This window comes from Polistes canadensis, unplaced genomic scaffold (assembly GCF_001313835.1).
Source record: "Polistes canadensis isolate GaletaPanama2010 unplaced genomic scaffold, ASM131383v1 scaffold_70, whole genome shotgun sequence".
Classification (NCBI taxonomy): domain Eukaryota; kingdom Metazoa; phylum Arthropoda; class Insecta; order Hymenoptera; family Vespidae; genus Polistes; species Polistes canadensis.
Genome location: NW_014569617.1, coordinates 521451 through 533768, shown reverse-complemented (window position 1 = coordinate 533768; position 12318 = coordinate 521451). Strand labels below are relative to the sequence as shown.

Below are 12318 nucleotides of genomic sequence, written 5' to 3'. Positions count from 1 at the left end.
ATACATATATAAATTATTATTAGAAAAAAAAAAAATAGAAAGAAAAGGGAAAGAGAGTAAAATCCGTTCCAAGTATTTTATCGTATATCGACTTACATCTTAGCTCGATAGAAATTTGTGCCTCTAAATTGTTAAACAAATATTTGCGGTCATAGTTGTGTGGTATATCGAGTACTAAGATACATCGTTATTTGTAATAAATACAAACATATAGGTATATTTAAATGAAAATAATAATAATAATATAATGATAATTGACGACTTTAGCAATTATTTAAAATTGTTTTTTTTTTTGAAGGGGGGGGGGCGAATAAAAAAAAGATTATTTCGATGAAAATTTATGCATTATAAAATAATATCAATATTTAACGTGGAAGAAAATAAGAAATACGCTTTCTCGTATTGCATATTTAGAATTATTTCTTCATAGAAATTTAAAATGGTAAACACGTCCAGCAACATCATAAAGCGTTACAAGCGTAATGTTACATCGAAAATTAATCTCCCCGATGTTTAATACTCGATAGATATTTTTTCTTGTTATAATACGTCACTACTTATGTGGAATCTTAATGACATTATTGTTATATAGACATCAACATGCGTTGTGTACGTTTTAGAATTGTTATAATTATTAAAGAAAAGAGTATCGCGAAAAGGAATACACACAAGCGAGCACGCACGTTTATCCTTTTACCGTACAAACTTTAAGAAGCTTTTTTTAACACGATCACAATCGTTAATAAATTAATTGATTTTTATTCTAATATACTGTACAATAAATGATTATTTTAATTTATTCTGCACAATCTCGACGATAATGACGGTGATGATATTTTTTTTTCTCGCATTTAACTCCGCAATTTAATTTTGTCAAAAAATGAAACATTTTCATTGTTGCCTGTATAGGATTAAGTCTATGAACGATTTGTCTAATGAAATCTGTGTCGTTAACATTTGCAAACAGATAATATAAGCTTAGGACAACACCGAAGCCATAATTAAAATGCGTTTATTTGCTTTTTTATTATTTTTTGTTTTTTTTTCTATTTTTTTTTTGTATCTTTCAATTACAATTTTCGTTACCCGAAGCTTTACTGGGACCAATACGATTACGTATAAGCCTGCATACTTTAAAAAACGAAACTACTTTAAGAAATAATATTTATATAACATTGATCTTATGTTCTACTTAGCCTACAGAGTACAAATTAGATGACTTGATCTCAAACATGTGTGAGAATGATTAATTAACAAATTGTTTTAGAGTACGTATATATACCTTAGCTATATCTTATGCATGCGTGGAGATACGACCCTTCTCGTTAATATACAAGGATTCTTTGTAAAAAAAAATAATGGGGAATTTTTAAATAATTAGATTACTAATATCTCGTATATATATATCCATATATCTTTTATTTCATCAAAATTATATTATCGTTACATTGGCTTCGATTCAACTAATTAATTAAGCCTAATTTCATTATTTTTATTATCAATAATACGAGACAACACGATCGTAAATCATTTATTTTTCTCTTCTTTATGATGTAAGCAATTTCTTCGATTACTTACAACACACTGCGTCCACATAAACATACTTGTAAGATTATGTTTCTTTTCTTTTCTTCCCTAATTATTATTTTTTCTTCTTTTTGGTTTTCCTTGAATATTCTCAAATACATACGAATTATATATATTTATATTAAATTTATACTAACGTATCGTCAAACGATTGAAATTTAAAGATAAGTCCTGACATTTATTTTTCAGCAGTATAGAAATGTTAATAAGATGATTTTCAGTATTTAAATATAACTTTTAATGAGGTTTAAATATATTTTAATGAATTATATATATGTATAAAGGAATATTGCGATTTTTCTATAATTCTTGTGATTATTAATTACGATGTTACTAGCGTTTCATCGATGTACGTACCAACAATGAATTATTATCTGTGCAAGAAAGGAAGCAATAATACTTCACAAGACGATCCTTTATTTTTTATAACATAAAGATTTATCTTTGAAATTTTATTATTGTGAGATTCATTTTATTTATATCTTTAAAAAACCTTACTGTTTAGAACGAATCTATATGTTATTTATTATGTTCGTTAATATATTATATCATACAGTACAAAAAATCACACTTCTACTATTGCGTAAAAATTACGTTTATATAAAAAAGAGAAGTCTCATATATTTTTTTTCTGCTTGAATAATCAGACTTCACAGTGGAATGATCCCAGATTAAATATATATCTTCGTGTAAAGATTTTATTCATGATCATTAAATAAATTCATCATCAAATTGAAATAGAATATTATATCGTCATTTTTATACGATTACGTTACTATTACTATTATTTATAAAATAATATTTTCATTCGTTATCAATACGTAAAACATGCCATCTAAATATATTGTAACAACGAGAGTTTGTAATATTGAAACATGATCTTTCTAGTTTTCTTAAATATAATGTTAATTAAATTTATAAGATGATTCAGAAGAAGATTATTTTTCTTCTTTTTTTTTAGCTTATCGATTGTATAATTAAAAAAAATGGAAAAAGGATATTTTATAAGTTAGTCTTGTCAAAATTAGTTTACGACAAGAGGTACGATCATTAATAAGATAATATTAGTTTAAAATGCACGTACAAGTATTATAATCGAGTAGTTCATATACAATTGATGAATCACATGCAACTCATAGGTACAATTCTCTTATATAAGAAACTACAAATTGAATTATTGTAGTTGGTTAAAAAATATTTACACATTCATTCATCTACCCCTTCCTCTACCGCGATTAAAACCACCTCTACCTCTACCGGAAACCTTGCCTTTAGGTGGCGGAGATTTTGGTCTAAGTGCTTCTATTCGTTCTGTGCATCCTGTGGTTATTTGGCCGGTGGAAAAATAACCGGTATAGAGATCGGCATTAAAATTAGTATTTGTTAATTCTGGACCAACGGTTAGCCAACCTGGTCTAATCGTACTGTCGCGTCCAAATAAATGTAATCTAAAAACCATATGTAAAATAGAATATTGCTAATATCAGGATGATCGATATATTAAAACTATACCTTCGTCTACCAAGGCAAAAATGTTCGATTATATGAAATATTTCGACAGGCTTTTCAATGGATCCATATTCAGGCTCTTCCGATATAATCAAGTCAATATCAACGTTTGCATGAATGAAATCTCCGTCCGTAGATCTTCTCACAGTTCCCTTAATACCCATCAAACAATGCTCTTTAGTTCGTTGAAGCACAGCCTTACTATCTAAGTTCTTACTGTGTCCAGGATTATTAATATTTGTACGAATCCAACATATGTCTTCGCAACGTCTGAAACCCCATTTTCGGAGGCAGAAACGTCCCATATCCAGACCATCGCTACTTCCACACCATAAAAATACAAAACTTCGATTAGCAGCTACTTCGCCAATATCTAATTCCATTATCTGTGAGAGAAAACATATAATTAATTGAATAGAGATCGAGATTAACTTGTACAATTGATTTACAATAGAATAGAATTCGTATTAACTTGATCCCAGTTCCACAACTGAACGTTCGTTGCACCGCACGTTCTTTGATACTCTTCTAACGGCGGTTCTATAAGAATTACATCAAATTTACAATTGAGTTCTTTTAAATTGTAACTAAGGAGATCAGTTTTGAGATACATCGGAGGAGTAGCAGTGTCTGCTATTAAATCGTCCTTCAATTTAATTAGTTCTCTGAGTTTAGGATATTCTTCGAACCTATCGGCTAATCCTACGTCTCTTATAAAATTTTGCGGTCTTTGACCAGTATCGATAAAATGTTGACAATAATCATTATGTGGATTGGAAGATTGTGTACCCTGAAATATTAAAAAACCATTTCTATAAAAGTAGTCAAATGTAAAAAACACATGGAATTAATTGAAGAACTTACTTTTAGAAAAGTAGATGAATCCTTGTACACGATTTCATCCGTGGGTACTGCATCATCTTTTGCATCTTTTACAGTACTTTCAGATTTATCCGACAATAGTTTTATCTTTTTTTTCTGAACGTTATCGATGTCAGTACCCAAAATCTGTCTCAATTCATCTACACTGGAAACTCCAAGCTAAAAAAAGAAAAAGTAGACATTTAAAAAAATCTAAAATTTAAGGAAGGATTTAAAAAATAATCGAACAATTTCATAACTTACCGTTTGTGCAAGAAGTTTTTTCCTTTTTTGAGAACGTTCCCTTAGTGTTTGCAACATTTTTCATTGTTTATATTTAGTTTTAGGTTATATATTTACAAAAAAGGGATATTATAATAAATTTCATTTACACTTAATAAAGAAGAACAAACTATTGATATCACAGATTAGTTGGATCACCGTTTGTATTCTTGATTATTTAATTAAAATAAAAACATAGTATATAATATTAAAATAGAAGTTTTGTGGAGCAAACTGTTGTTACAAATAAGAAGACCACATCATTGCAGCAGGATGTCGAGTCGATAATATGTGCGTATGTATATGCATATCAAACGTGTTATTAAATTATCCTAACGTTTCAAATAATTGCGTGTATATATGATTAGAAGAAATTAGGATAATTATTCTAATCGTAAAAATTAAATATCCATATTTAAATACAATAGAAATACGGTGCCACTCGAGTTTACATTTGATACGTTACTGAAAAAATTTCGATCGAGGCGCCATCTAATAAAAAAATATAGACACCCTTACGGAACCCTTCATAATTACGATCCTGGAAGCGCCAAAACGATCGACGCGCCATCTACTCTTTAACGCGCCGATGTAGTGATCTAATTACATTTTTTTATTTGCAATAATTAACATTTAAACGAAGTGATTATATCACAAATGTTACATAATCTGTTCCTAAAGATAATTTCATCGATGATGATAATTAAACGGTATGTCAGATTATGTAGTATGATTACACAGAAGTGATTTCATAATGCGTTAGTGTACAAGACTAATGGAGGCAAAGTTATTGAACGGGATTTCAAATCGAGTATTTTATATTTTGTCAAAAGGTAAAGAAAGTCAATTAAAACGACGCGTATAATAAAGAAAATGTGTTTTTACAGAAAAGGAAATATCGTTTCTTCAGAAACTACAATAAAATAAAGATAGAAGTCGAAATTTTTGGAAGTAAGATCAAACGGCGTTTACATGAATAAATGAACAGTCGATTAAATTATTACAGAACTAAGCAAAAAAGTGAATTTGATGCAATAAGAAAATGAAATCAACAGGAGTTAACCTTCGAACGTTTTGCTTGTTCTTAATATACATAACGTGTTATGACAATGTGTAATTGGCCACACGTGAACGTTGACAATGAGTTAGAAATTGCACTTTAATTACGTCGAGGTCCGTCCATAAACCTTAACGAACTATGACTAAGGCTAATGTCAGGTAATCCGATCGTTGGTCGTCATTCCCGTCGTTTACTTTGCTATCGTATTTCTTATTTTTTCTTTTTTCTTTCCTAGCGCAACGTTTCTCTACGATGACTCTTATGCACGGTTGATAAGAATAAACATTAATTATCTTATTGTTAGTTTATCGGAAGTGTACGAAAGGGTATTATGCAACTCGAAATTTCGAACAAAACATTCGTAAATCCAGTGTTAAGATTAATGCGCGAGTAATAAGCCCCGATAAATGACTTCACTTCTCGTTTTGTTCCGTAAAACAAGTTTTAAGAAAAAGTGAGCATTTGTAATTGCCTACTTTCCATTTTATTGGATCCGACATCGATTGAAAGGCGAACGTCGCGATTCATGAAAATGGCAACTTACATTAGTTTTGGAAGTAACGTAATGAAGAAAATGTGATAAGGCTAGCAGCGTCCACTAGGAGCGGGGGCAGGGTCTGTGGCGGGGGCGGTGGCGGGAACGGGGGCAAAAGCGGTGGTGGCAGCGGTCCAATCGGAACGGCGATCGTGAATCCTCGTGGAGTGCCGGTTCCGGTCGACATCAGTCGGTTTTCAAAAGGACGCGGGGTCGGACGCTCGCGTCTTTCGCCGCGAAATTGTACGCGCGAACAATCGATCTATGTGCGATGTCCAGCTGACGTTTGCATAATCGACGCCCTCGAACCACGAGGAAGCCTTCCTCTTCTTCTTCTTCTTCTTATTACACTTTTCTCTTCTATTTCTTCATCAAAAAGTAAGATATTTATTTTAATTTTCCTCTAATTCTTTAGAAATGAATCATTGTCGGGGTCCCATTAGTCTCAATTGCCCTTTACAAATATTTTCAAACGGCTTTCTCTCCCTGTCCATTTAAAGGAAATACATGTCTTGTAAATAAATGATTAGTCTTTAAATTGATGGAAAAATCTTATCGACTTATGTACCGTTTAAATACCTAATACTCGATAGCTTAGAATCATTGAAAATACTTCTTCGGAAAGGAGGTGCTTTTACATCGTGTTACCTTGTACATGTAGATCGTTCTTGCAACTCGGTATAAAACTCGTTTGCAAAAAAATCTAACCGGTCGTTTGGATATTCAAGATCGATCGTTGAATAATTTAAGAATCAATTTCATCTCGTTCATCTCTATCGCATTTGCTCGGGCATATTTTTATACGACGATTCGTAGGAGACATACAAATCATTTGGATAAGATAAGGGATGATGTATTAAAATAAATAATAAATCAAATGGGAGACTTGTCGAATATATTTCAATGTTTAAAAGGCAAAGATTAAAGGGCAAAGTAAATAGAAGAAAATTGAGTAGAGAGATCGATGGGACGCGTAACCTTCTTGATTGGCTTTACCCGCCGATAGGGTAATCGGGATCTATCGGTAAGAATCGGAAAAGATCGAGAGAAGGAAGGAAGGCAGGCAGGCAGGCAGGTAGGCAGGCGTATAGGCAGGCGTGTAAGCGTATGTATAGGTGAGGTTGCGAACGCGCGCGAGCGCGCGCGCACTTGCTCTTTCATCAGGAAAGAAAGACGGAGAACACACTCCTCTTGAGCAGTCTCTCGCGACGGTGTCAAGGTAACAGCCGGCGGAAACAGGTGGTGAGCTATAAGCCGGTCTCGCGTCGCTTCCTCGTCGTTCACCTCGTCGTTATCGTCGCGATATCGGGCTCCGAAAGGGTTTCTTCCTCCAGCAGGAGGACGCTCGCAAGGTCGCTCTAATCGATCGATCGATCCTTCGTTCCTTCGAAGGTTCATTTGACCGACCGTTTATCGAGGTTCGTATCGTTCCTCCTCTAATATTTCCCAATTTTATCTTATTATTTTCTCTTACAATTATAATCGAACGTTAACTTAATCTTCCACGCACAAATCTATGTTTAATTAATAGGTATGTACAATGTTTTCTTCTACTTTGGTATACGATTAGAGGTAATATTGTTGTAAAATAAAATTTCCAAAAATAAGGGAGTCGTTATTTTGTCATTTGAAATGTTCTCTCTCTCTCTCTCTCTCTCTCTGTTATCATCGAAGAAACGATAGGAATCGAACGGAGAATTGGTTTGATTCGACGGTAAATAATCACGAGCAAAGAGTTCGAAATAAGTAGAATAAGTAGAATCGCGACGTCGCGACCTTCTCTTCTCTTTCTCCTCCTTTCTTATTTCTTTTTGAGAGCAATTAGAAGAGTATTAGTCACTGTAGGTGGTAGAAGTGGAAGGCACTGCATTGTTTCTTTCCGCGGGGAGGAAAACAAAAGGAGAGAAGCAGAGAAAGTAAATAAGTAAGTAAATAAATGAGAGAGAGAAAGCGTGTACGTTCGAGCGTGATGGATCGCGAAAACAATTTTTTGTTCATGTCAGAGACTGACAAAGGTCTTTGGATATGACATAGGAATAGGAAAAGAGAAGGAGGATGAACGCGCGTTTGCTCGAACGAGTGCGAGAGAGACGAACGAACTTAGAGATTGAATAGGCGTCTCGCAAACGGGAAAAGATCGTTTGTGATTGGTCAAACTAATCGAGTCTTACCACGAAAATTCCTTCGAATTCCGAGAAACGGTTGGCACCGATAGCAACGTCACCCTTTTCCTCTCCGGCTTGCAAGCAGCTAGGATCATCCTCGTTTAAACTATAAACAATATTGAGACGTCGAGAAAGAAACAAAGAAAGAAACCGATACAGAGAAAAAGAATCAGAGAGATACATAGAAAGAGAGAGAGAGAGAGAGAAGGAGAGAGAAAGGGAAATAGAAAGAGAGAGAGAGAGAGAGAGAGAGAGAGAGAGAGAGAGAGTAAGGGAGAGTAAAGAGAGAAAGAAAGAAAAAGAAAAAGAATTCAAGGAAACGTGAGAGATTCTTACACCTACGTATAGGGTGAGTCACCTAACCGCGATCTACCTTTCCTTACCCCCGTATCTATCACAACCATTTGAAAACAAGTGTATAATATCATCTAAATGCCCATTTCCTTATGCTCCTCGATCGGATTTTTCAAAATATAAAATAAAATCACGCGACAAATAATTTTCCGATTGTTGTTCAGTCTTCCTCTCGTATTTTAAAATTAAAAATCAACGTACGAGTCCACCCTGGAACACTTAATACATCATTATCGTTCAATTTTGTCGATTAGATTAATAAGTATACATAGAATTATTAATCGCATTTCTAACTATCCTAAATAAGATAGTTAACCGATCTTTTGCGATAAGAGTATTGATATACGTCTCTTGTCCTTTGACAATGTCCTCGACTTTATTTTCACGAGGAACTTCAAACAACGACGACGACATCTACTATATTTCGATATCCACATTTCACCTTTACTTTTATGTACGTGCCTTTCCAATGTACACATCTTCCTCCTACAGTTATATACAAATATAATCCATATAAGCGTATCAGAGTAATAGATATTTTTTTGTCTATATTTGAAATATATATAAATGTATATACATATATTAATTTCTTTTTTTGGGGGGGGGGTTTGTTCTTGTAGAAATATACGGCGAACTCGCCGTAGGAGCAATCGAACGAGATGAGACCCGACGAGGTGATACAGACAGAGCGAAGGGCGGCAGAGACTATGTCGGAAACGTCGGAAGGTACACCCACGAGTAGCATTTCCGGCAAGTCCGGTTTCGAGAGTCGCGAAGAAATTCGAGATCTCGCGGCCGTCTTGGGAATTTCTAATCCAGAGGATCTACATCAGGATCGTTTCCGCGTTGATAGACGAAAATTAGAGCAAATGTTGCAGGGTCAGTATCATTTCACTATTTTTTTTCATTTTTATTATTTTTTCTTTTTTTAAACATATCATCACATGATTTTCAATTAGTTCTTCATAAAAAGGAAGGTACTTTCAAACCTTTGACCTTATCTTCGTCCAGTCATTTATTTACGTAATTTCCCGTTCTATTCTTTTTTTATTTCCTTTTCTTTTGCTGCACATAAATTCTTCAATTTAACATTCGCTTTCGCGTGGTTTATACGATAGATCGTTAATTAAAAGATCGAACTGGTAGTGTAGTAGTATTACTTTAAATATTTTATTTTGCATCGGCAAGCAGATCTTTTTTTTTTATTGTTTTCGAAATTAATTTTTTGCGATGTTATAATGTAAAAAGTGATTATGCTAGAACGATTTAAAAGAAAAAAAGAAAAAGCTAAGCAAATTTGATGAAGTCGAACGTACGTTCGTTCGTTCGTTCTTAATATAACGAATTAAACTTTATGATCATATTGAAAATTATTTACTCGTGCGGAAAATCGATGCAGAAAGAAAGAAAGGAAGGAAGGAAGGAAAAAAGAGAGACGTGATATAAATTTCAATTAACATTAATCTCTCGCGTAATGATAGATTTTTGATGAGCAAGGAGAACAAGGAAACGTTTACGTTTCTACGTAAATATGATAAATAAGTAGATACGTGCAACAATCACATGAACGGACGTTACATGTCGAAAGTTTTGTCATCGTAACGAGCAATTAGAAGGTTCTAAGTCGATCCTGCGTGAAACGGTACGTGACCGTTGCCTCGTTTGCCTCGTTTCGCCTCGATTATCGAGGACTCCTTCATCTTCATCTTCATCTTCTTCTTCTTCTTCTACGTATTTGCATTTTGCGAATAGATACATATGATGGATACAGAGAGATACCCAGAGAAAGAAAGATAGAAAGAGTGTGTGTATTAGAACTTTGTATATCCGGCAATCGAGATTTAAATAGACACATATTATGTTTATAAACCGGATTAGAGGAACCGTCAAAGCCTACAATTATTGTTTTCCTACTTTGCTTTTCCCAAACTTGTGACAGCAATAAATAGACATTGATATTCAACTTGACAATTAAATACACACGAACAATAATTTATACATATAACTCGTATTCGATGAAATTGTCGCGTTTATTCTTTTCATTTCTATCATTTACGCCAAACATTTATTTTGCCTTTCTTTTCTTTTTGTTCTCTTTCCTTTCTTTCTTCTTTTTCTTGTTCTTTTTTAATTACATTTTCTCGATATCTCTCCGCAGCAGGGACATACACGTTACCTCGTTGTTGTAAATATTTAAATGCGTATCTGACGACGTACTTTTTATTTTTACAGGTGACAACGAGATGCCGAAAGCAGCGGATACCTTTTTTCATAGCGTAAGTAAAAATATATTTCTTTTTCTTCTTTACTCGCGAAATATATTATTTTCTACTCGTGATATAATCGGCAAAGATCGATGGATAATCTTAAAGAATAATCAACGGTTATAACGAGAGTTAATAAATTGTTCCAATTACGCATTTGAAATTGTAATTATAAATTGTATAATGTAAATCGATCGATCGATCTTTTTATTCGAAAGAAAAACAAAATATTCACCTCCAAAGTATATACTATAATCGAGAACTCATTTATGCGAGTTACGTTCGAGTTCATCGCGAACGACATTGATTAATCTTTCATGCTTCGACGTGTTGTAAAATGTGTTAATTAAGGTCTCTTTTGAGAGAACGTTAAAAAGATCAATCGAAAGTAGATTTTCACGCTTATAGTATTTTAATTGAAATACAAGTAGCATTTGAAATGCGATTGATGGGCTTAAAATTGTGTGTTCGGTTAGGTAGATTCGATTCCGATCTCGTCTAAGGTTTATATCCGTGTAAAAGATCGTTTTACCTATCGATCGGAAACTTTTGATCTATCGATCTTTCACGATCGATAGATCAAGAACTTTAGATGACGAATAGAGATAGCACGTTCTGTTGACGTAACGCCTTTCTCTTTCTCCGGCTCAAAGTTAGAAACATAAACGCACCACGCGGCTCGTGTCTTTTCCCCATTCATTTCCTTTCTTTTCGTAGGTATATAACATAAAATTACTGTACAATTTTTGTTGCCAATTAATTTATTGCTAAATACGTAATCAGATCTCGAGTGATATATTTTTGTCGTTGCATAATATTGAATTACGCGATAAACAACGTAGATCTCATTTAATGATTAACGAATAATGAAAATAAATGTGAATTTGATTTGAATTAGTTCGTTTGAAAATGAAAAAATTCTAGGTATGATTTTCATCGATCCTTTTTACGATCCGTAACGAAATCGTTCTTCTTTGTTTTACTCGTACAACGGAATAAATAAATCCCGGGAAGCAATAGAAACGCACGTGCAGATGCGATTACTAAAGAGATCGTGAACCCCCTTCGCGCGTCTCTTCAAACTATCTCTGATTCGATCGGATTGTTGCAGTTTGGTGTCGACATAGTTTAACGGTATAGTCACCTCCTCAACAATCCCATGAATAAATAAGAGATCTACGGAATAGATAATTTATATTTAAATATGATTTTTTTTCTATTGTCTTTATAATATATGTATGAGTTAATCGAATCAAATCTTACACAATTAAATGAAAATTCGTAGTTGTGGAAAGATATGCGATTATTATAGTTCTTAAAAGTCGAAAGAGCGTAACGCGTTCTCGCATACACGCAGCCACATACAAACACGCAGCAAACATATAGGCTGTCTTCTTTGCTGACCTTGCGATTATGCGAGAACTAAGAAGGCTATTTTTGTATATTTGTTCTCCCGACTACGAAGAGAGACCGATAATAATTCTCAAACTCGGCTTTCTCGTGTCGATAAAAGCCAGCACTCGATCGTTTACACGCTTACGGAGTCACGTGTTATACATATAAGTCGAATAGACGATTCGAAAAAGATGTGTTAGAGGAATTCAATTCTATGAAAATGATCATTTCGCCAAACTTTTCTATCCATTTTCTTTCCATTCCCCTCCGCGAATTTATTTCTGTTTTTCACTTTCTTATCTAACG

At 33.6% G+C, this 12318-nt stretch overlaps 2 protein-coding genes across 2 annotated transcripts in view; one reads left to right on the top strand and one right to left on the bottom strand.

The window, feature by feature from the left end:
• Positions 1–2649: 2649 nt before the first annotated feature.
• LOC106786253 (methyltransferase-like protein 14 homolog) lies at positions 2650–4701 on the bottom strand. The gene is made up of 5 exons (XM_014747429.1): positions 4222–4701; positions 3961–4137; positions 3569–3886; positions 3100–3482; positions 2650–3035 (listed from the first exon to the last, which is right to left on the bottom strand). The coding sequence occupies exons 1-5, from the start codon at positions 4276–4278 to the stop codon at positions 2798–2800; spliced, it is 1173 nt and encodes a 390-aa protein (XP_014602915.1). The 5' UTR covers positions 4279–4701; the 3' UTR covers positions 2650–2797.
• Positions 4702–6026: 1325 nt separating this feature from the next.
• LOC106786250 (protein bicaudal C) overlaps positions 6027–12318 on the top strand; it is a 28278-nt gene continuing 21986 nt past the window's right edge. The window contains exons 1-3 of the mRNA XM_014747418.1: positions 6027–6212; positions 8974–9232; positions 10586–10629. Coding sequence (XP_014602904.1) covers positions 9013–9232; positions 10586–10629 — 264 coding nt within the window. The 5' untranslated portion in view covers positions 6027–6212; positions 8974–9012. The remainder of the gene's footprint in view (positions 6213–8973; positions 9233–10585; positions 10630–12318) is intronic.

Excerpts from the sequence above, each read along its gene's own strand:
- LOC106786253 (XM_014747429.1), bottom strand. The coding sequence starts at position 4,278 with ATGTTGCAAACACTAAGGGAACGTTCTCAAAAAAGGAAAAAACTTCTT. Across the intron at positions 3,887-3,960 it reads ATTCATCTACTTTTCTAAAA|GGTACACAATCTTCCAATCC; the intron begins GTAAGTTCTTCA and ends TTAATATTTCAG. Across the intron at positions 3,483-3,568 it reads AGTTGTGGAACTGGGATCAA|ATAATGGAATTAGATATTGG; the intron begins GTTAATACGAAT and ends TTTCTCTCACAG.